Source organism: Vipera ursinii, assembly GCF_947247035.1.
Source record: "Vipera ursinii genome assembly, chromosome: Z".
Classification (NCBI taxonomy): Eukaryota; Metazoa; Chordata; class Lepidosauria; order Squamata; family Viperidae; genus Vipera; species Vipera ursinii.
The window spans coordinates 12,072,341-12,097,687 of NC_139517.1; the positions used below are offsets into that span (position 1 = coordinate 12,072,341).

The window sequence follows — 25,347 nt, forward strand, 5'->3', positions numbered from 1 at the left end:
TACTTCAAAGAACTTCAAGGCATTGTTTACCTTAAAGAATCTTTTAATCGAGTAGCATAGCTTCGAAGCCAAAATCTGAATTCTCTTCCCCTAAACACATTGTATCAAAGCACAATTCCCTCCTCTAATTAACAGTCATGAAACACATTCGTCAATTAGTTTAAAATGCGAGCTTTCCCTCCCTTCTTCAACCTGCCCATTCTTATCTTCTCTTATTACAAACAGTCTTGAGATACATTCTCTCTACTCCTCCCCCAGCGTCCACTATTTCTGACTCTAAAAGTAACATACAAGTTAAAGAAAAAGGCTACATCTCCCTATGTTGTCAAGCAAGAACATTCGATGTTAGCAGCATTGTCATGGAGTGGCTGAGGATGCATATGCAAGGGCCGCTAAAGAAGCTGGGTCAATGTTTTCACTCACTTTCATCTGGGTTGGGGGCAGCCAAGATGGCGCTGTGCTGTTTCTTCACCAGCTCCACGTCCTCAGAGAGCTTCTCGATGCAGCCACGAATTTCCTCTACCTGGACAAGAAACACAGACGCGTGCATCAATTCTCGCTCGTATGGCTTGCTTTAAACCTCAGGAATTAGGAAACAGGCTGAGGTTTTCCGAGTTGCCACTGTCCCTAAGTGATCAGTTCCCTTGGGGTTTTGAAGAATCAGAGCCTGAGGTTCATACATTACATTCCACAGTGCCTTGTTCAATAAACATTTGCTTGGGTTCACCCAGGAGCCAAAGACAGAAACAACAAGATGAGAGTCATGACAGCTGCATTTGCAAAATACTGTAAGATAAAACTGAATAGACCACAGGTAGTCCTTGACTTACGGCCACACTTGTGGGACCAGAAGAAATTCTATGGGGGAACAAGGCAGTGGTTAAGTGAATCACGCCCAATTTTAGAACCTTTTTAGCCGCAGTTGGTAAGCCAATCACTGCATTTAAGTGACTCACGCGCGGTTGTTAAGCAAAGTCTGCTTTCACCACTGACTTCGCTTATCAGAAGCCAACTGGGAAGGTCACAAATGGCCATTCCATGACCCCGGGATGCTGCAAGCATTGTAAATACATGTTGGTTGGCAAACACCCGAATTTTGATCACGTGACCATGGGGGAATGCTGTAAAGGCCACACGTACAAAGACCTGTCAAAGGTCAGTGCCCCTGTAACGTTCAACAATCCCTAAATGAATGACTGTAACTCGAGGATTACCTGTACATTATGGTGTAAATTAGGGTGTGAATTCTAGCCAGAAAGTCATCCAAGGCTAGATGAGACCCTTGAAGCTGACTGCAGAGTTGGGAAATGAAAAAACTAAGATAGGCCCAGTCCAGGGGTAGGCAACCTTGGCTCTTTTATGACTCGTGGACTTCAACTCCCAGAATTCCTGAGCCAGGAATTCTGGGAGTTGAAGTCCACGAGTCATAAAAGAGCCAAGGTTGCCTACCCCTGGCTCAGTCCATTCAACTGGAGCTATCATTGGCATTCTTTACTGCAACCTTGGCTAGGAGTTTGAAAAACTGCTGTCCCATTATCTTTAAAAGGTGTTAGGTAAAGGTAAAGGTTCCCCCGCACATGCGTGCTAGTCGTTTCCAACTCTAGGGGCCGGTGCTCATCTCTGTTTCAAAGCCAAAGAGCCAGCGCTTGTCCGAGGACGTCTCTGTGGTCATGTGGCCGGCATGATTAGACGTCAAAGGCGCACGGAACGCTGTTACCTTCCCACCGTAGTGGTCCCTATTTTTCTGCTTGCATTTTTACGTGCTTTCGAACTGCTAGGTTGGCAGAAGCTGGGACGAGTAACAGGCGCTCACTCTGCTACGCGGCACTCGGGATTCGACCCGCCAAACTGCCGACCTTCTGATCGACAAGCTCAGCGTCCTAACCCACTGAGCCACCGCGTCCCTTTTAAAAGGTGTTAGGTTGGGGTAAACTCTTGTCCCCGTACCTCTGCAGCAAGACCCACTATTGCAAGTTATCTCTCTGGTTTCCTTCAGATGGTAGCCCACCAAGAACAAGATTTCATAATCTCCTCCAATAGGTAAGAAAGCAATAAACTGCAGAAAGTGCGGCTTCACTGCTCATAAGCAGTCATGCAGGAAACACAACAGGGAGATTTTTCTTTTATAGGCAATTATTTAAAATAAGCTGCTCAGAGATCTTTTTTTCCCCCCCACAGAGCACATTCCAAAGCAACCAGACAAAGAAACTACAGGCAGTGCTCGATTTACAGCACTTCATTTAGTGACTGTTTGAAGTTACAATGGCACTGAAAAAAGCAACTGATGACATTTTTTCACACTTACGACTGTTGCAGCCTGGTCACGTTGATCAAAATTCAGACACTTGGCAACTGGCAAATATATTTTCAACGGTTGCAGTGGACTTCCTGACACGAGGAAGCCAGATTCGCTTTACAACTGTGTTACTAACTTAACAACTGCAGTGATTCATTAACAACTGCAGCAAGAAAGGTTGTAAAATAAGGAAAAATTCACTTTATCATTAAAATCAATTAATTCGCTTAACATTAAAATTGTTTTGCTTAGCAATAGCAATTTGGGGCTCAATTGTGGCCGTAGGTAGAGGACTACCTGTAGTTATGGAGGCTGTTTGGCTCATTTGCAGACACACACACACACACACACACACATACACACACACAAAATCCCTCCCTTGGCCTAGTGCAGGGGTAGGCAATCTTGGCTCTTTCATGACTCGCGGACTTCAATTCAGGAATTCTGGGAGTTGAAGTCTACCAGTCATAAAAGAGCCAAGGTTGCCTACCCCTGGCCCTAGTGCAGGGGTAGGCAACCTCGGCTCTTTTATGACTCATGGACTTCAACTCCCAGAATTCCTCAGCCAGCCATGCTGAGGGAAAAGGGAGAGGTTTCCAAGCTGAGTCATGCTGGCTGAGGAATTCTGGGAGTTGAAGTCCACGAGTCATAGAGATGCCAAGGTTGGCCTAGGGCAGGGGTAGGCAACCTCGGCTCTTTTATGACTCATGGACTCATGGATAGCTGACTGAGGAATTCTGGGAGTTGAAGTCCATGAGTCATAAAAGAGCCGAGGCTGCCTACCCCTGGCCTAGGGCAAGGCTAGGCAACCTTGGCTCTTTTATGACTCATGGACTTCAACTCCCAGAATTCCTCAGCCAGCCATGCTGAGGGAAAAGGGAGAGGTTTCCAAGCTGAGCCATGCTGACTCAGGAATTCTGGGAGTTGAAGTCCACCAGTCATAAAAGAGCCAAGGTTGCCTACCCCTGGCCCTAGTGGAAGAGATGAGAATGAAGGAGTGTATAATTCCCCCCGGCGCATGCTGGGAATGCAAAGGCCTTTTTACTAAGGAGCTATTCTTAACCTGAGCGAGCCATCTGCCTTGGGATAAGAAACCCCTGCGCTTCCTTCAGAAGAACAGTGGGCAGCAGGACCCTGGAGAAAGCAAAAGCAGGAAGGCTGAAGCAAGCTGGCTGCTGATGTCATCACAAGGCGACATCCAGGGGAGGAAGGAAAATATAGGACATGGTCCCTATTCTCAGTGTCATCATACTGGGAAGAAGGTTTATTGGTGAAAGATGCTCACTGTGTATGCCCCAAAGATGTGAGCTCCAGTTCAATAGGGGACTCTCCTCTGTAGCCCCCTCAGGTTTTAAAACCAGTAAGATGGTGGGGGAAGTCAGCTCCCCAGAGAAGGAAATATTAAAAGGGCAGAAAAATATGTACCCTAAAAAGATATTGAAGAGCCAGGAAAGCGTGCCAGTTTTCTTAACAGTCCCAGGTCTCCTTCCCCCCCCCCCAAGCAGAAACCAGTTCTATAGAAATGCAAATGTAAACTGTAAGGTTTTACACTTAGCCTCACAATTGCCCCAGCGTTACTCGGGAATTGAAAAGAGCCAAAAGAAATTCCTGAGCCGAGGTTTCAGCAAGCAAACCACTTTTATTTTGATCAAAATAAGAGTTGGGTGGCCACATCTCTCTTCGTGGCTGGTGGAGAGATGAAGGCAGCAACCAGGAAAGATGTCTTTTCCCCTTTTATACCTTTCCAGAACAAAGAGATCTGGTCTTGGTACTAGGAACCAAAAGGTACAGAAAAATAATTCCTAGATGATGACTCATACACAACAACCCAGGCTCCACCATAACTCCTTTTCCCCTTACCATGCTCTTTTCATGTAAGCAAATGTTTCCCCATGAAACATTTGCTTTTATATAACTAACTTCTCAATATAAAGCACCTACAAAGCTGCTTGCACATAAACAAAGATATAAAACATTTGCTTTTATATAACTAACTTCTCAATATAAAGCACCTACAAAGCTGCTTGCACATAAACAAAGATATAAAACATCTGCTTTTATATAACTAACTTCTCAATATAAAGCACCTTGCTAATTAACTCTTTCTTTCCTGCTTTGACCTGACTCAAGGCTTATCCACAGGATATAGTCAACCTATGACAGCTCATTATTTGTGTAAATTATTCAAATTGCTAATAAAGAATTTGGGAGGCTGAGATGATCATTTCGAACTTCTTATGTTCTCATCAGTCAGTCATACCCTTTATCTGAGATTCGAACCTGGGCTGATTATATATTAGGCAGTTGTATTAACTTCCTGAGCCACAGGTTCAAAAAGCCTTGACAAATTCTTAACCCATATTTCCCTTGCCTTCTAGCTAATAAAAGAGAGAAAGAACCTGTGGCTCAGGAAGTTATATATATATATTTATATATAGAGAGATAGATGATAGATAGATAGATAGATAGATAGATAGATAGATAGATAGATAGATAGATAGATGGATGGATGGATGGATGGATGGATGGATGGATGGATGGATGGATAGATAGATAGATAGATAGATAGATAGATAGATGATAGATAGATAGATAGATAGATGGATGGATGGATGGATGGATGGATGGATGGATGGATAGATAGATAGATAGATAGATAGATAGATAGATAGATAGATAGATAGATAGATACACACACACATACATATACATTTACATCAACCTTAAGCATAATGAAATCCCTTCAAAACCATCAGGAAGGCTGGAGCTAGAATCTTAGGAAGACAAAGACCTAAAATCTACATACCTCAGCCCCAGGGAAGCAGAATATGACCTTTGGACATAATAGGATTGACCCACCAGGATCAAGAATACCAGAAAGGCACACCCAGACTCAGGTCAGAATACGTGATACAGGAAATACAAAGCCTGATACAGGAAATTACTCCAAACAAAAGGCTCCAAAGGGTATAAAAACCCACTCCCTATATGCGCTCAGCCCTTTTTCTGCTAGAACCATCTTTCTGGCTGGCTCTCCTCTGCAATAAACTGTAACCTTCTTCCTAAACCAGTTGCCATGTTGTTTATACCCGGCTTGTACTGAACCATGATGAAGTCTTTACTTCCTACAATGGGGAAAAAATAGGGTTTTCTATTCTTCAAATCAATATCTGACTAAAAAAAAGAAAACTTTTCCAAAAGAGGGTTGCGTTCTTGAGCATCTCTGTGGACACCATATGAACAAACTATTTGGGTTTTGCAAAGTACAGGTAGTCTTTGACTTACAACAGTTCATTTAGTGACTGTTCAAAGTTACAACGGCAGTGAAAAAAGTGGCTTATGACCATTTTTCACATAACCGTTGCAGCATCCCCACGGTTATGTGATCAAAATTTGGACGCTTGGCAACTGACTCATATTTATGACGGTCGCAATGTCCCCTTTCGCGACTCTCTGACAACCAAAGTCAACAAGGAAGCCAGATTCATTTAATAATCACGTTATTAACTTAACAGCTGATTCACTTAACAAATACGTCAAGAAAGTTCGTAAAATGGAGCAAAATTCACTTAATGAGTGTCTCACTCAGCAACAGAAATTTTGGGCTCAATTATGGGTGAAAGTCGAGGATTACCTGTATTTTTCTTTCTATTCCATTTGGAAAGAAAGGGGACCATTGAATTGGGGGGGGGAGTTATTTTGAAGGTTGCATTCTCTTGCAAGTAATATTCTGGTGCAAAGGATCCATCCCCATTATCAACCTCCCCCTTCCCATTTACACCAATCCATCCTTCCATCCATACAATTCTCTTCATACTTGAAGAAACTCAGAAACAAAACTAGAAGGTGTAAACCTAAAGGCGTTTTTTCCAAAAGGCAGTTGGACTTTCTTGGGGGGGGGGTTTCCCCCTTTGAAAACATTTCACTTCTCATCCAAGAAGCTTCTTCAGTTCAGAAGCTTCTTGGATGAGAAGCGAAATGTTTTCAAAGCAAATTTTTTTAAAAAAAAAAACCCAAGAAAATCCAACTGCCTTTTGGAAAAAGCATCTTTGGAACAATCCTGACCTGGATGATTGAGAATCTCCAAAGACACATAAAAGTTTTAAAGGAGAGGTTGTGTGTGTGGGGTGGGAGGGGGGCGGTGATGGTTGGTGGTCCTGACTAGAACTGGGGTACTGTAGTTTGCACCTGTTGGTCAGGTTTACAGATTCCCTTCAAATTATTGTCTATGGCAGGGGTGTCAAACTCAATTTCATTGAGGGCCGCATCAGCATTGGGGTTGCCCTCAGGGGGCTGTGTGGGTGTGGCCTGGGAGGGCGTGGCCTACTGGGTGGGTGTGGCTAAAGTGCGTATGGCCTACTGGGTGGGCGTGGCCAGCTCTACATCGTTCGCATCAAGGGTGCCTATGGGGGCCTGGGCAGGAGTGGGACAGATCTGAGGGTCTCTGGCAGGAGGAGGGTCTCTGGGCCAGGGCCAAGGCAGTGGGGGCCATTCCCTCACTGTTTCCAGGATGGCTTCGTGGGCCGCATGAAACCACTTTGCGGGCCGGATCTGGCCCCCGGGCCTTGTGTTTGACATGTCTGGTCTATGGATATTCTCAGTCATCCAGGTCATGGTTTGTTCCAGAGATGCTTTTTCAAAAGGTAACTGGACTTTGTTTTCCCTTAAAGACGTTTTGCTTTCTTTACTTCTGACTGAATGGTGAGGATGGAAGGATTGACTGCGAAGAATATAAATCCTTCCATCCTCACCATTCAGTCAGAACTGAAGAAGCGTCTTGGATGAGAAGTGAAACTTCTTCAGAGAAAAACAAAGTCCAGCTGCCTTTTGAAAAAGCACCTTTCGGACCTTTTGAATTATTGAAAAGCTCAAAATGGTTTATTCTGTTAGAGGGCGACAGTGTTGTTAACTCATCACTAGAGGGCAGTGTGACGCAAAGGGACTTGAACCATGTTTGTGAGCCGATTCTAGGAAACTCTGTCCAAGGTTCTGAAACATTCAGCCTTGGCTCGTGCACCTCACAAGCATTCTTTCAATACCTTTCGACTGAATCACCACATCAGCATCGACAGGGGCTTCCTTCCATGTTGCGCATGACACATACTACAGGGCTGACACCTTAGCCTAACATGAGCAACGTATGAGACTGAGAGGCCTGTTTGCCTAAATCCAGGTCATCAACCCGCTGCTCCTATGATGTAATTTTTTAAAGAGCAACATTTCTCCAGACTGTTAAGACTCCAGACTGTAATCACTGATGTCCTCTGGGAACAGGACCAGACATGCAAACACCAATTTCAGAACTCCTAACCCTGCATTTCTCCACCTCCAGCACCTGTGCATTATAATAGAGGCTACACCGTAACTTTAAAAGATACACTTGCATGTTAAATGCCTGCCACTTGAAGATGGACTGGCTTAATGCGGGTGAGGTGCCTTGGGAAATGAAAGTGCTGAAGGCAAGATTCAGGCTCTCTCGCCTATAATCACCCCATTTATTTCCCCATCTTTAAAATCGAGCCTCCATCCTTGGTGGAGCAGTGGGCTAATGCCTCCTTAAGTAACACCAGCTGCCTGCAATTAGTGCAGGTTCGAGTCCCACCAGGCTCAAGGTTGACTCAGCCTTCCATCCTTCCGAGGTAGGTAAAATGAGGACCCAGATTGTTGGGGGCAACAAGCTGACTTTGTAATAATGCCGCTTGGGGGGCCCCAAAAGCCCTAATAAGCAGGCATATATATAGAATGAAGGCTATTGCTAAGCACATTGATTTGTGCTTTAGATTGTAAGCCACCCTGAGTCTTCGGAGAAGGGCGGGATATAAATGGGATTTTAAAAAAGGGAGTTTTGTTGTTTTTTAATTAAAAAAATTCCAGTGTTGGTCTGGATTGAGGGACACAGCTTGCTTCCATCCAACAAACATCCTGAAAAATGTATCTCCTAGCGTTGTAGTCCAGTTCCAGTCTGAAGATTGAACTAATCCTGATGTAATAATAAAAAACCTCTTCCAGCGGCATCCTCTTCTCAGCCTAAGAAGGGGAGTGGTCTGCTGCTAGAATCATGGAGACATCAGGCTCTGGAGGGTTCTTCGGAAATTGAGCCAAATATGGATTAGGACATGCCAGCTCCCTGCAATGCATTGCACGACCAGCGCCCAGTTAGCAGAATAATATTTATTCCACTTGCTGTCACAAGCTACAGATACAGAATTTGGTGTCTAGAGTCAAAAATTATGGATTCTGACAGCTGTGCTTTCCACTTCTCATGAGGCCAGTTTCTATACCTTGTGAGTCTGGAATTACGGCAGTAAGTTGTTATGGTCATAAGTCGAGGCTTGACAGTTTTTGACCTTTTTGTGGTGGTTGGTAAGCAAATGGCATGGTCCTTAACTAAATGGATTTTCCCCAAAGGGCATATTTTTTTGCCAGAAAATGGAAGTAAATACTGGGAACTGTCAAAAAAAAACATTACAAATCATGGTTATTTGACCACGAGATGCTACAAATCTCTTTAAAGGTGAGCCAGTTTCCAAGTGCCTAAAATAAGATCACATGACGGGGAAAGAGTACAGCAATCATAACTTCAAAACAGGTCATAAGTAGCTCTGGGGGGTGTGGGGTGTTGTAACTTTGACTGGTCGTTCAGTGACTGGTCATACGTTGAGGGCTGCCTTTATGCAGATAAGTTGAAAAATATATGACCAAACCCAGGTTTCATTTCAGAAGCCATAATTGGGATCCGTTGTCTGAGGCAAGCCTTTCATATCCACTTCAGTCTCTGATGCAAACCAAACGAATGATAAGTAACAGCCTGGGGGGATCAAAAGAGATCTGTAATAATCAACTAAAATCTTGGTAGCCTGGAATTTTATCTGTAAGAGTGGCCAGCTAGTAGCCTTTGTTTGGCTACTAGTCAAATGCTTGCAGAACAGCCTGTCTTCATCTATGTTCAAAAGAAATCTGCTTCTGAACAGGGAAGCTCCATTTACTAAAACGTCAAATCCAAATCAGATCAAATGTTTGATTTTGCCTTTTGCTTTCTTGAGATATGAATCTACAAATCTCTTTAAAGGTGAGCCAGTTTCCAAGAGCCCAAAATAAGATCACATGACTGGGGAAAGAGTAGAGCAATCGTAAATTCAAAACGGGTCATAAGATTATCTTATCTTAAAATAAATTTGTGACTCTAAAATGAATTAACTTCTTCCTTTGATAAGACTGAATGAACAGTGAACTAGTAATTATAAAAGAAAGATGATAGATAGATAGATAGATAGATAGATAGATAGATAGATAGAAAGATAGATAGATAGATAGACAGACAGAAGATAGATAGATAGATAGATAGATAGATAGACAGACAGACACATAGATAGATAGATAGATAGATAGATAGATAGATAGATAGATAGATAGATAGATAGATAGATAGGCAGGCAGGCAGGCAGGCAGGCAGGCAGGCAGGCAGGCAGGCAGGCAGGCAGGCAGGCATTCTCCTGAAATGGATTTCTTTATAGAATAGAATCCTTTATTGGCCAAATGTGATCAGACACACAAGGAATTTGACTCCGGTGCATAAGCTCACAGCGTACATATAAACAGCAAGTAATAATTCATAGATCATAAGTCGTAGTTACAATCATTAATCATAGGTTACAAACAACAATTGATAAGTTGTAAGCAACCAATAGGAGAAGATAGTAGGAAAGATGAGAAGATTGAAAAAAAAAAGAGAAACGAGACAATGCTGTGGGAATTAAGTGTTCACCAGAATGATAGCATGATGGAGGAAAAAAACCCTATCTTTATGTCTGGTTGTTTTGGCATGCAGTTCTCTATAGCGACGTCCTGGAGGTGGAGGTGGGGGGGAGTAGTTGAAATAGATTAGGTCCAGGATGTGATGTATTTTATTAGTATTTTCTTAAATGTTAATTATTGTTAGAAAAAGACATTTCTGGCAAAATGTATTAAATAAAAACAAAGTAGGTAAGAACTGCAATGCCCCGTGTGACTATCTTGACTCAGTCCTTAACCATCGGAATTCCTTATCTTTTTTGCAAAAAAACCTTCAAGGTTATCTGTCATCTTACCTGCTCAAAGAATTCATCCATGAAATGGTCTCGATCCACGTGTACCACCTCTTCCTCATCGTCACTGTCTTTGGCCTATCCAAGAAACAAAATGGATACAGATTAGATCATTACTGGGCTTTATCTTAAAAGCAAGCCTGACCCTCGCTCCCTTGCCATACTGTACATATAGAGGTAGTATAAATGTTAGGAAATCAAATGCCACTTCTTGGGAATAACAAGTAAAAAAAAACCCATTTTTTCCGGACAGAAACATGGAGGAAAGAAAGAATGTTTAAGCCTTCGGATCAAATTAGAATAACGTCCTCTCTGGCTTAGCGATGTTTACACAATTGGCATTTTTTCAGGTGGTTTCTCAATTTTCCCTGCAAGGAATCATAAAGGAATTAAATGTGAGTGCCATTAATGTGTAAAGGATGTGTGGCTACTATTTCCAATTTTCTGCTTTCCTTTCCTTTTTTTTATTGAAAAGTTTTACAATACATTTTTGAATACAAAAAAAACCCCTCCTTCCCCTCCCCTCTCCCCAACCCCTCCCTCCCCTCCCCTCCCCCCCTCCCCAACTTCCCAGAGCTGAATACAAGGTATAAAAATACCAACAAGCATAATCTAAAATATGCTAACAACAATAAGACATTAAATTCTGTCACACTTTAACTCTCCATCGTCAAAATATTAATAAAATAACTACTAACTAGTTATACATCATATAGATCCGCTACTTATTCAAATGCTAAATGAAACTTTTTAGTCCCATATTTGTTCTGGATATATTCAATCCATCTCCTCCATTCCGCAATGTATCTCTGTTGCGATTGGTCTTTCAAATACGCTGAAATCTTTGCCATTTTTGGACTTTTCTTTTCTTTCATGTATTTCAAATCTTCACTGCACACACAGACACCACTTCTAGACTCTGCTGATTTCTCTAACTTTAGCAACATCTTCAGGGTGACTTTATGATTCTTTGCATATTCAAAAAGAATGGCAACCCTAACCCCCCCAAAAAAGTAACCCCCAAAGCCATAGAATTAATGATGCCGTGCAAGGAGAAATATTGTGAGATAAAAGAGCTCTTGTGAGATTTTTCCACCGCTGCATTAATGTCGTGAAATTTGGGCCATTTTATTTTTTAAAATTTCTTTCAAGAAAATGCTAGTGCCCACACATCATGTGAAATGACACTGAAGTGTTTGTGACCTGAAAATATTATTATAATTAGCTTTTGCCCCCACATAGCTAAAGCACCCAACTGAAAGACCTAATTTCCGAAAACAAGCATTTTTCATGTTTCTTAGCAAAAGCTTGTAACGTGAAATCTGCCCCATTTTAGCAGCAGAATTCCAAGACAATCCAGACTCCAGTTGGATGCATTAATATGATTGGCAGCGGGAAACCTAGGAAAACAGCCAGGAAATCAAAACACATTCAACTACACAGGCAGATGGGAATGTACTATATATCCAATAAAAATATCTTTCCAGACAAACTTTGCAATGAGAAAGATACAGGCTCTGGAGGCAGCCAGTCATATTTACAAAACAGGGTAGAAATTCACTCATACTAAAACATCCAAAAAGCAGGGAGGAGAGGTTGTTATTATTTTATGTTTTGGGTTCATATTAGTCACAGCTTATTTATGGCTTCCTTTTAATGACAACATGCAGCTCAAGATTAAGCATAATACTGTAATAAACTCTCTGTCGTGCTGATCTCAAATTGGAGAGAGCGGTGCTGAATAGGTTGGCTACCGCTTTCTTAGAAAATGTTCCTGAACTCCCCAGTCTAGCCTATATCCCTGACATCTCCTAGTGGTCTCCCATCCAGGTCCTCACAAAGTTTGACCCTGCCTTATGTTTCCAAAGTAGCCATAGTCAATTGACGTAATAAGAATAAATGCAGTAATTGCAGTGGCGTAGGGTGGGTTGTCAGCACCCGGGGCAAGGCATGTAATTTGCGCCCCCTAACCTGTGGATTTTAGCACTCGAGTCTCTTCCACTAGATTAGTTAAAGGAACCCTTACCCCCTAAGCACATGTATTGTTTGTTATGAAAATACTGATGTAATTAAAGTAAAATGCATCTAATGCACCCCCCCAGATGTTGCGCCCGGTGCGGCCGGCCCCCCTGCACCCCCCACGCTACACCACTGAGTAATTGTCAGGTGAAAGAATCAGGACCATCGATTAGGTTGCAGCATAGAATATTTACTCAAGCCTATACACAAGAGTCTGGTCAACAAAAGTTCAGCGCCAAATTGGTACCAGATAAGTGTCAAATGGAATTCAGGGAGGGTTGAATTTGTGGGAATGCAACAACTCCAAGCTGATGACACATTTAATTCCATCTTCCCCAGCTCTGGCTGCTCTTCTCTTACTGGAACTATCAATGCAAGTCTGTAACTGAGCATGTGCAAAACTTTAGATATTTGAGCTTAGATATTAAATCCACCATTACCTACACACACACACACACACACACACACACACACACACCATACACACAAACATACACCACTGGGTAGGCTTAATCCCTGACAATTTATGTTCTAGAAAATTAAGCATCCTCTGAAGCCTTAAGAGGGAGAATTAGCAGATCTGTTCATAGAGGCCTTCCTGCTACAAGGAACACAAAGTTTGTATCTCAACTTCTTCCTTACTTCTCTAAGTAAGGAAAACACATTGAGTCCATGCTTCTGCCTTTCTTTTGTTCTAACCTTCAAAGCTTCATTTCTCTTCTAGGAATTGGTTGGGGAAAAGCCAGTTAGAGTTCTCCTGGCTGCCTCCATTTTTCCAGCCTGGGACTGAATTCATAGATATAACAAATCCACCGCCAGATCTGGGAAGTAGAAGTGTGCAGATGAAGGCCATAAGCCAGAATTTTTCCCTATACTTAAGAGTTCTCAAAGGTCACAGACTGACATTTCAATGTCTAAAATGAGAGAAATATTACTGTACAGGTGTGACTAGAGAATAATCATATTAGACATATTTCACTATAACAGATATGTTGAGGGGGTCAAGGCAGTGCCACAGTGATATGATTGAAGTCCCATTTATGTTTTATGCTGTGGGCCCACCTATTGGGATTACAATATTCAGAACTCTGTCTAGGAATCCTAAAATGTATAATCCTAAAAACATCATAAAGCTGCTAGGTTGAAGAAATTCACTTTGAAGGGTTTGTTTCCAAGTACAGCTGCCAGAGGTGGACATTCACAGCCCTGTGGATTTTATAAAGTGGGAACCAGTCCCACTGTCACCCTCTAATACAATCTAGAGTGGAGGAGAAAAGGGGGTGAAAAGAGTTATTCGGGCCACAAATGGGGTGACTTTTCCAGCATCATTTCAACAGCACCTCCGGGTAGTCCTCGACTTTACAACAGTTTGTAAGTTACAACGGTACTGAAAAAAGTGACATGACGTTTTTCACACTTATAAACATTGCAGCATCCCCATGGTCACGTGATAAAAATTTGGATGCCTGGCAACTGACTCATATTTATTTCGGTTGCAGTGTCTTGGGTCACATGATTACCTTTTGTGATCTTCTCACAAGCAAAGACCACGGGGAAACCAGATTGACTTTAACAACCACGTTACTAACTGAACAACTGCGGTGATTCACTTAACACCTATGGGGAGAAAGCTCATATATAATGGGGCAAAACTCACTTAAGCAAATGTCTTGCTTAGCCACAAGACATTTTGGACTCATTTGTGGCCTTAAGTTGAGGACTACCTGTATTTACTCTCCAGTCAAGAATATATAGGCTGAGGCTGACCAAATAATAATAATAATAATAATAATAATAATAATAATAATAATAATAATAATAATAATAATAAAAGTAAAAATCATCCTAGCATAATCAGCGTTTTCTCCTTGTCCACCAGTGCTTGGCAAAAAACATTAGAATCGTTACAGCCCCTTTGGGGGAAATCACTGAGAAGGAACCTTGAAAGTTACAGTGATGGGTAGCAGCTAGATCAGGGGTCTTCAAACTTGGCCCTTTTATGACTTGTGGACTTCAACTCCCAGAATTCCTCAGCCAGCATACGCTGGCTGAGGAATTCTGGGAGTTGAAGTCCACAAGTCATAAAAGGGCCAAGTTTGAAGACCCCTGAACTAGATATTGCTGCATGATAAATGCCTTTCATTTGCTTTATCAGTTTTATTCTATTTTTATTTGCTTTATTCTACATCCCAGCATTGTCTTGTAAAACTTAGGAAAGCCACCTTCAACGCCAGAGGTTGCCGCATCAATATGCCAGGAAGCCCCGGCTCAACCAATCCTTCCTAACTTTTGATCCCCCTCCATTTGCATATGAGAATTCTACAGCAAGCCTATTGGCTCCTCCAATTATTTCTCTGCCAGACCTATGGTTGGCTGTCTCGTTCACGATTGGCTGTTCTCCAGATCTTTTTGCATTAGTTCTTTTATGTTACTTTCGGCTGGTTCCGGAAAATTAAGCTACCTTAAGCCTGGATCCCTGACATCCTCTTTATTCTCACAAGTTATTGGTTGCTTCACTGGCTAATTTGCATCCTGGCCTGAGAGACAAAACTGGGGGCCAAGGTCATCTTGCCGAACAGAGGAGTGACCCTATCTGATCAGACAAACAGACCATCCATCTCTGACAGTGGCCGAGCCAGATGATTCAGAAGCAGCCGGGGGGCACTTATGAGTCTATTCATCTACTGTCAATCAGTTGGCGAATGTTGGCAGTCTAAAAGTTTGAGAACACTCTGCTCATGATGCTATCTCTCTCAGGTTTCAAGGATTCAAGGAATGCTGCTAAGAAAAGCTCCCGGAATGACCAAACGGAATCTGATTATATACCGAAACTGCGCTTGTGCCAGGAAGGATAAGCGTGAGGTCTTCCCTTTGAGGATGAGATGCAATTTGCTGATGATGCAGAGAAAGGACGGGGGTGGGGGGTGGGGGTTGGTTTGAAGCTGTATCCCTTTCATTGAAGGATCCAGCTTTGGGTGCTAACTGCAGATAACAGAAATAGATTTATGTCCCTTTGCATCCCACATCTCAGCAGCATTTCCCATCAGGCTACCCAAGCGTTCCTCGGATAGTCTAGAGGGGGCTAAGACCCGCTCGTCTGGAACCAGTGTCTTGGGGGAAATGCTTCCCTGGCTGTGAATGGTTTCCAACACAGATGGAAATAGATCTGAGTCAATTAAGTTACTAAAAAGAACGCCACAAGCACACACAAGCACGTGGGTACAACTGATAATACGGAATGGAGGTTTTTTTTTTCCTCCGAGACACCCTTGCAGATTTGATTATAGCGCTCTTCGCCCCCTGAGGCATCCCTTGCAAACTCTCGCGCCTCATAAAAGTCCACCCTGCCTTATTTCCATGCCTGGATGCTCCTACAGTTTGCCCTTCCGATGTGATTGACTTCTTCCAATTTCCCTTCTTTGCATGACTCAAAACCTCACACCACCTTGTTCCTCCGAGAGTGACTGGCTATTTGGCCTATCCAGTTCTCTCCATCCGGAGTGACTAAGCTGTTTTCTAGCCAATGAGAAGATGCTAGTAGACGTCGGGTACAAGATTGGTAGCAATGCTGACTAAATGGGGTGGAGTGGGGTGGGGGTGGGGGTTAATTATATAATTTATGGCTGCCCTTTTGTGTGTGTGTGTGTGTGTGTGTGTGTGTGTGTGTCTATGTCTCTCTCCTTCTGCCTGAACAAGAGCAGGGAAGGATGAAATTCAGCAGGCAAACTTTTACTTTCTCTAGCTACTCAGGGTGAGGAAAAAAGAAAGTGCCAACACTAGTTATCCTGGAAGATGCTTAATTGATATGGTCACTCAGCATCAGCGGAACATAATTAATAAAACCTCAAAGCTATGGGCTTGGAACAGAAAATGTCACAGCGAGGGACAGAACTTGTGGGGACCGACTGAGTTAAAAATACATTCTGTCTGGCGAGGAACTGAATGATTACAGCTTTTAAAAAAAATATCTGAGGGTTATATACAGTAGTCAGCATTCAGATTCAGGAATGGGGGTTGCGGGGGGGGGGAGGATCTCCTGGGTCTTGCCACCCCAAATTCTCAGAAGAGAGGAGAAAGGGTTAAGGGGAAAGAGATAATCTGCTGCCAGCCAGCCTTCCTGTGCTTTCTTTATTTAAATATGGTCTGGTTTGTTAAGAGGTGGAATGGCTGAGTGCCAGGATCCCCGGGGTCCTAGCCGCAGCCGTAGGAAATGGGATTTCAGCCCAGGGAAGCCAATGGAGGAGAAAAGGCATCTTGATTCCCTTCTTAAGAGGTATGGCAGCAATGGATGAATTGGAATCTGGAGAGATTATTACAATTAGCATTAATCTTGCACATGGCAGGCAGAGAGCACAGACTACAGGCAACCGCCGTAGCCGGTATTCCCCGGCTTCTATTCTCCTCCTCTAGCTGAGGAAAATCAGTACAGCGGTGACAAAATAACAGGCTAAAAAAAGATGTTGCCGCTGAAGTGCTGAGGCAGTTACTTTAGGGGCTTATGCATAGCTCCTTCTCCAATCTCCTCCCTGGCTCTCCAGCTTCATCAAGTCTCACAACCCCCTTCGTCTGATTGCCGAAGACGAAAAGCAAGAATTTCGGAGCTCTGTCTCACCTCTCATCCTGCCTGATCTGTTCCTCATTTGCAATCGTGGTCACCTCTGTAGGGTGTCTGCAAAATACATGTAAACTGAAAAAAAGGAGGACTTGGCTTTCCCAGGTAGGGTAGAGAGTAAGTAAAGGTAAAGGTAAAGGTTCCCCCGCACACGCGTGCTAGTCTTTTCTGACTCTAGGGGCCGGTGCTCATCTCCGTTTCAAAGCCGAAGAGCCAGTGCTTGTCCGAGGACGTCTCCGTGGTCATGTGGCCAGCATGACTAGACGCCAAAGGCACACGAAACGCTGTTACCTTCCCACCGTAGTGGTCCCTATTTTTCTACTTGTATTTTTATGTGCTTTCGAACTGCTAGGTTGGCAGAAGCTGGGACGAGTAACAGGCGCTCACTCTGTTATGCGGCACTCGGGATTCGACCCGCCAAACTGCCGACCTACAAGCTCAGCATCCTAACTCACTGAGCCACTGCGTTCCTAGGGCAGAGAGTAGAGGACTCTAAAAGAAATCAGTCCACATCAAATCTATTTCCCACATTTGATTTATTTATCTATTGTTGATTGATTGATTGATTGATTGATTGAGATCCTTACTGGCAAATGCAACAGATACAGTCCTTATAAACCGATAGGCAAAATAGTCACATGAAAACCGACGAGAGGACACTGAGGCAGTGATGTGATCTTTAGCATGTTCTCTCTTGGTAACTAACGCAGAACATAAAGAAGAAAAGTGGGATGAGAATCGAATCCAAAGAGGTAGGAAAGTGGAATTGCACTCTTGTGAAGAAACCGAAAAAAGACTATGCCTGCCTATCACACAACCTTGCCCCATTTTGCGGATTTTCTAAAGTAGAGTTTCTCAACCTTGGCAATTTTAAGATGTGTGGATGTCAACTCCCAGAATCCCCCCCAACCAGCATCCACATACCGTATCTTAGCGTTGCTGAGATTTGAGAAACGCCATTGAGGTTCCTTTCGCTGACCTCTTGGAGGCAAATCAGCTCGGAACAAAGCGCCTTCCGAACTTCAGTCACTGCAGCGCTGTACCTCTCCTTACATCATTTTATTTATTTATTTATTTTAATTCCATTTATATCCCGCCCTTCTCTGAAGACTCAGGGCTTAGCAGTAGCCTTCAGCAGTAGCCTTCATTCTATGTATATGCCTGCTTATTAGGGCTTTCACCCCCCCCCAAGCGGCATTATTACAAAGTCAGCTTAATTGCCCCCAACAATCTGGGTCCTCATTTTACCTACCTCGGAAGGATGGAAGGCTGAGTCAACCTTGAGCCTGGTGGGACTCGAACCTGCACTAATTGCAGGCAGCTGGTGTTACTTAAGGAGGCATTAGCCCACTGCTCCACCAAGGCTCTTCGAGATCATCAAAAATGATCCATGAGCAGGCCAAAGTGCTTTCAGTGAGTTGGGGAACCCAACTGGCATCTTTTAGCAGCTAGTAAAATATTATTAAATTAAATAATTGACCATTTGTCAGTGTTTTAACGTTGTCCCAAACGGGAGGGTTGAAGCAATTAACGCTCAGATTCGATATTATAATGCTTAGGAGAAATGGCTACTCTTGGTGCCGGAATACATTTTCGAATACATGGCTAAAAAGTAAAGTCAGGGTATTCATTTGTAGTGGTTTTGTAATGCTTTTTTTTTTAAAAAAAAATACGCTATATTCTTCTGAGGTTTATTGGAGGTTTTGACACCCAGAGTCACACTGTTTGGGTTGGGCAGTTTTATAAATCTACTACATAAATATATAAAGATAGATAGACAGACAGATAGATAGGACTTTGGTTCAGCAAATGAGTCCTAAACAATCTATTTCTCTTTTTAAACAAAATGTTTTTCAATGAAAATGCATATGACAAGCTTTCCCTATGTTTCTTTTCAGAATATTTTAAAAATAGGAGCGTGGATGGAGATAAAAACAACCGTTTCGCTCCTCATAAACGACCATATAAAATATGCACCCGTTTTCTCTACGTTTGCAGCATAAACTGCATCGTAAACTAACCAATGACCAGATTTGGACAACACTCCAAAGCAAGACTTTCCAAACTTGGGAAGTTTAGAACTTGTGGTCTTCAAGGCTTGTGGCTGGCTGAGGAATTGTGGGAGTTAAAGGTCCACAAGTCTTAAAGTTCCCAAGTTTGGAGACCCCCCCCCTGCACAACAGTCCAAACTTAGCATATTGGGGGAATCAGCTGCTCGGTTTTTACATCAACCTGGTTAAATGTGTTCTATGAACCTAGACCACGTGGCCAAAGATGAATCTGACAAGCCTGATTTTTTTAAAAGAAGAGCTTGCCCACAGCTGCTGGTTTGGGCCTGCAGTTTGCAGCTGCAAGGATTCTCCCCATCTTTTGCTCGTGTGCCCAAAGGCCCGTTCTAAATGTACAGAGCATTCGCCTTAAAGGAACTCTTGAAATTCCCCAGCGACCCACGCCCGTACAATGTCTCTAATCACACAGGCAAGGAGTCTGCCAAGCAAGAGACGCCAAAAAGTTTCCCCTGAAGAAGGAAAGGATGAAAGCATCAGCTGAAACCAGAAGGAAAGCGGTCTTCCTCTGCCGGACATAGATCACGGAGACTCAGCATGTTCTCCTAGCCAGCTGATCTCAGGCTCAAAGGCCATGCTTCCCAGAAAAAGTTCTACTTTCTTCTTGCAATGTATTCAGAGGCGTCCTCTTTTATTAAGCACCTCTGGAACAGACTTTGGAAAGAGTGCAGAGAAGAGCAACAAGAATGATTAGGGGGCTGGTGGCTAAAACATATAAAGAAGGGTTAGAGGTCATGGAAAGGTCTACTCCGGGGGGGGGGTGTCTTCAAACGTGGCCCTTTTATGACTTGTGGACTTCAACTCCCAGAATTCCTCAGCCAGGCACGCCTGGCTGAGGAATTCTGGGAGTTGAAGTCCACAAGTCATAAAAGGGCCAAGTTTGAAGACCCTGGTCTACTCTAATGAAAAGAAGGATTAGGGGTGACATGATAGCAGTGTTCCCATATCTAAGGGGCTGCCACAAAGACGAGGGGAAGGGGGGGGTGTCAAGCTAGTTTCCAAAGCACCAAAAGGTAAGACAACTGTAAGGTTCCCGGCTCTTACTTAAAATTTGAGATACCATTAAAAGTCTAATCAGGCAACTGAAGCAGAGGCTTCTTGAGGAAACAGTGTTTTAATTGATCAGATAAGATGGCTGGGTGGCAAACAATCTGGAACGCTGCCAGATTTACGTCCAGAAGTGCCACGCCTTAGAAAGTTAGTAGCACTGCTTTATAAACTTTGTTAGCCAATGACAATCAGACAACAGAGCCATTACATTATAAGGAAGACATCCACCACTCCCGTGCACTCCCTTATTCCCTCCTTCAGCACATCCCATCCCTGTACATGTTTCCCGCATTTGCATGAAATTTGTCCCTGATGCAAAAGCCGACTACAAAAGCAAGATAGCAATAGTTAGGCTAAACAATTTCTTTTTGTTCCAGTCACAGAAGTCTTCACAACAAACAGTGGATGGAAACTAACCAAGGGGGCAGGGGAGGAAGCAACCTAGAACTAAGCAGAAAATTCCTAACGGTGAGAGCAATCAACCAATGGAATAGCTTGCCTTCAGATGTTATGGATGCTCCATCACTGGAGGCTTTCACAAAGAGACTAGACAACCATTTTTCTGAAAAGGTGTTATCATCACCTACTTGAGCAGGAGATTGGACTAGAACAGGGCTTTTCAACCAGTGGTACGGGTACCACCTGTGGTACATTGGCACCTGGCAGGTGGTACCCGACCATCCTAGAAAAGTGGTAGCGGGGGAGGGGAATGAGTTGAACTGGTGGCAGCACCGCACAAGCCTGAGCAAGAGATGGCTGGAACTGCAGGCCTGTCAGGGCTCAGTGGAAGCGCCAGGATCAAGGCTTCTGTGGGGCTGTCAGGGCTCAACGGAAGCGCCAGGATCAGCGCCAGGCTCCAGCTGGAGCTCAGCGCTGATCCTGGCGCTTCTCCTGAGCCCAGAAGAAGTGCCTATCAGCTGAAATGTTGCAGCATCCCCAGGGTCTTGTGATTTACATTCAGATGCTTGGCGACTGATTCATATTTATGATGGTCACAGTGTCCCAGGGTCATGCGAAGTGACCAAAACCTGCTGCAACCACCCAGCAGAGGGGAAGGAATAAAAACCAAACACCCCCACCCCAACCCCGCTGCCAATCCTCAACAGAAATGCTCACAACAATGAAAACCGAGCAAGCAGGCAGGTGTCTTGCTCGGCTGTGGCTTGGGGGGGACACTTTTTTCAGTGCCATTGTAACTTCGAACAGTCCCTAAGCGAACTGTTGTAAGTCGAGGACTACCTGTACTTTATCACTTTTTTCCTTTTTTTTTTTGGTCATCAGGTTTTTGACCCCTTGCTAGGCGACTGGTGGTACTCGGATGCTGCCATATCCTAAAAGCGGTACAATGGGTGAAAAGGTTGAAAAGGCCTGGACTAGAAGACCTCCAAGGTCCCTTCCAGCTCTATTATTCTATGTTCTACCATCCCCTCGGGTAGAAAAAGGAAAGGAAGAATAGCCAGCAGCAGCAATAGGTGAGATGGCTGGCCTAAAAACGTAATAAATAAGTAAGTGGGTGGTGAGACTCAGTTACAGCAGCAATGGGGACCCTTCAAGTCAGGCATCCTCAGGAAGCTTCGTGAAAAGGCGCTGCACCCAAAATCTTACCGGTAATAAGAATCTCAACTCATCAAATACAAAAAAATTGCACTGCGTGTATAACAGGGACGCGGTGGCTCAGTGGGTTAGGACGCTGAGCTTGTCGATCAGAAGGTCGGCAGTTTGGCGGGTCGAATCCCGAGTGCCGCGTAACAGAGCGAGCGCCTGTTCCTCGTCCCAGCTTCTGCCAGCCTAGCAGTTCGAAAGCACGTAAAAATGCAAGTAGAAAAATAGGGACCGCTACGGTGGGAAGGTAACAGCGCTCCGTGCGCCTTTGGCGTCTAGTCATGCCGGCCACATGACCACAGAGACGTCCTCGGACAAGCGCTGGCTCTTCGGCTTTGAAACGGAGATGAGCACCGGCCCCTAGAGTCGGAAACGACTAGCCGTTCGAAATTAGAATGGCATTGGGGGAAAAAAGACGTACTGCCATTTTTCAGACTTATGACTGAAAATTTTCCCCAGGCTGGTACATCTGGAGAGGTTAGATTCCAGGGCTCAGGCTGGTTGAACAACGATTGGATGGAAGCGTAAGAAGACTTTGTTGGGGGAGATTGCCTGGTGCTGTGCAGGAAGGGCGTCCCCTGTACCTCCACTACAAAATGTATTTAAGGGACTTCCATAGCAAAGTAGCTTTTGGGAAGGCCAACCAGCCCTCTTTGCCCCCAGCGTTCAGCTAGAACAGGACTTTTCAACCTTTTCACCCATTGTATGTACCACTTTTAGGATGTGGCAACATCCGAGTACCACCAGTTGCCTAGCAAGGGGTCAAAAAGGTGATGACCAAAAAAATAAAAGGAAAAAAGTGATGAAGTACAGGTAGTCCTCGACTTACAAATGTTCGTTTAGTGACTGCTCGAAGTTACAATGGCACTGAAAAAAGTGTCCCCCAAGCCACAGCTGAGCGAGACACCTGCCTGCCTGCCTGCTCTGTTTTCATTGTTGTGAGCATTTCTGTTGAGGATTGGCAGCGGGGATGGGGTTGGGGGTGTTTGGTTTTTATTTCCTCCCCTCTGCAGGGTGGTTGCAGCAGGTTTTGGTCACTTCACATGACCCTGGGACACTGTGACCATCATAAATATGAATCAGTTGCCAAGCATCTGAATGTAAATCACAAGACCCTGGAGATGCTGCAACATTTCAGCTGATCGGCACTTCTGGGCTCAGCAGAAGCACCAAGATCAACGCCGAGCTCCAGCTGGAGCCTGGCACTGATCCTGGCGCTTCCGTTGAGCCCTGACAGCCCCGAAGAAGCCTTGATCCTGATGCTTCCGCTGTGCCCTGACAGCCCTGCAGCTCCAGCCATCTCTCGCTCAGGCTTGTGCGGTGCTGCCACCGGTTCATCTCATTCCCCTCCCCCGCTACCACTTTTCTAGGATGGCTAGGTACCACCTGCCAGGTGCCAATGTACCACAGGTGGTACCCGTACCACTGGTTGAAAAGCCCTGAGCTAGAACACAGTCACCGTAAAAGGAAACTCTTAAGAGGGAGTCCTCGACTTACAACCATTCGTTTAGTGACCGTTCCTGAAAAAAGCAACTTATGACCATTGCAGCATCCCCAGGGTCACATGATCAAAATTTGGATGCTTGGCAACTGCCATGTATTTATGACGGTTGCAGTGTCTTAGGATCAGGGGGTCAGTTTGGAACTGGGCCGTGGAAGTGGTGGGCGAGCACACACACACACACACACACACACACACACACACACACAGAGCTTCACTTGTGCGTGGGGCAGGCAAGTGCCCACACATGCACAGCTCCATTTGTGCGCACCCCACCGGTTTGCAAAGCCGGAAACGTTTGGGAACGCTGGCCGATAACAATAAGAAGCATTTTTATTACCTGTGAGTGCCTAACACGGAATCTGATCTGATGCTCAACAAACTGCACAGGGGGGGACAGGTGAACACTCTGGCAAGGTAGGTTAATGCTTTCCTTCCTATGTCTTCCACTAAACAGGGCTGCGGCTAGAAAGGAAGCAGGCCAGAGATGCTGCATTACATAAAAGAACCTGTGCACTTTGCTTTGTCTCAAAACAACTACATAACAGGGGCTGGGGGCAGCACATGGAAGTAACAATTGCTATTTTGCAATTGTTAGGCTGCCCACTTGGGTGTTCACAATATTCTTTTTTTTTAAGGAAATTCACTTGAATTTGAACATACATTAAGGTAAAGGTGAAGGTTCCCCCGCACATGCGTGCTAGTCGTTTCCGACTCTAGGGGCCGGTGCTCATCTCCGTTTCAAAGCCGAAGCCAGCGTTTGTCTGAGGACGTCTCCGTTGTCATGTGGCCGGCATGACTAGATGCCAAAGGTGCACAGAACACTGTTACCTTCCCACCGTAGTGGTCCCTATTTTTCTACTTGTGTTTTTACGTGCTTTCGAACTGCTAGGTTGGCAGAAGCTGGGACGAGTAACAGGCGCTCGCTCTGTTACGCGGCACTCGGGATTCGACCTGCCAAACTGCCGACCTTCTGATCGACAAGCTCAGTGTCCTAACCCACTGAGCCACCGCGTCCCTGAACATACATCAGGACTCTATAAATTCACCAGAATTTATGATTTCACGTTCCTATTTTTGGTCCGAAAGGAATACACTCTGCACATGGTTAGAGCATCCAGATGCTAGGGAATATCCACCATTCAGCAGGGGGGACTGGTTTGGAAACTGCCTCCCGGGTAGACAAAAGTAGGCTGCAGTGAGTGGGAAACCCTGATCATTTCCAACCTTCCTGTGCTTGCAGCTTAATTTATCAGGGTCACCGTTGTGTTTGTCCCTCGGGGTCGATAAAATAAATAAAATATGCCCAAGCCACGTGAATGAGGATCAATTAAAGGTTTAGCACTGAGAGACTCTGAAACCTTTGAATTTCCTCCACTCATTTCCTGGACTGAAACAGTACTGGGGACAGGAGGCAACTACCTTGAAATCTGCAACCTATTCCATTGTCTCTTTCCAGCATTAAGTCCCCACCAGCACCAAAGAAAGCTGCTCAGGAAAGAGAGAGAGAGAAAGAGAAAGAGAAAGAGAAAGAGAAAGAGAGAGAGAGAGAGAGAGAGAGAGAGAGAGAGAGAGAGAGAGAGAGAGAGAGGCTTGCAAAAGCACAGAATGATATTCTTTTATGATTAATTATTGCCAGTGATAATTCTGGTGTTGCATGACAGAGGCTAACTATTGAGAAATGGCTTTGGAGATACCTCTTGGTTTAAATTAAGCCTCAGGTCCCTGCAGGAGAAATCTGGCCTTCTGAAGCCAGCCATCCAGGCAGAGCCCCATCACCTCTCACCCCGCCATAGTCCAGCCTCCTGCCTGCAGCCCATAAACTACCTGAGATGACATGACTTATAGCTTTTGTTGGGAATTGAGAGAGAGAGAGAAAGGGAGAGACATTGCAAGCCCACGTCTGTCTCTACCACTCAAAAGACTGTTCCTGCATTGCAGCTGTTTGGGGAAGGAATGCAGATATTGAGAAAAAGAGGTCTCCCCACGCAGACACAGGATCCCCAAACCTTGAGAAGGACCCAAATATAATTACCTCAAATTCATGGCTAAGAAGGAAAAGGGTGTGTGTGGGGGGGGGAGAGAGATGGTCTTCAGCCAAAGCCGCCGACCAAAAT

The 25,347-nt window shown here is 44.4% G+C and overlaps 1 protein-coding gene across 1 annotated transcript in view; it reads right to left on the bottom strand.

The window, feature by feature from the left end:
- The window catches only part of STX1B (syntaxin 1B), a gene marked incomplete at its 5' end in the record, with an annotated part of 80,333 nt that overhangs the window by 14,321 nt on the left and 40,665 nt on the right, over positions 1–25,347 (bottom strand). The window contains 2 exons of the mRNA XM_083378807.1: positions 424–523; positions 10,384–10,458. Coding sequence (XP_083234933.1) covers positions 424–523; positions 10,384–10,458 — 175 coding nt within the window. The remainder of the gene's footprint in view (positions 1–423; positions 524–10,383; positions 10,459–25,347) is intronic.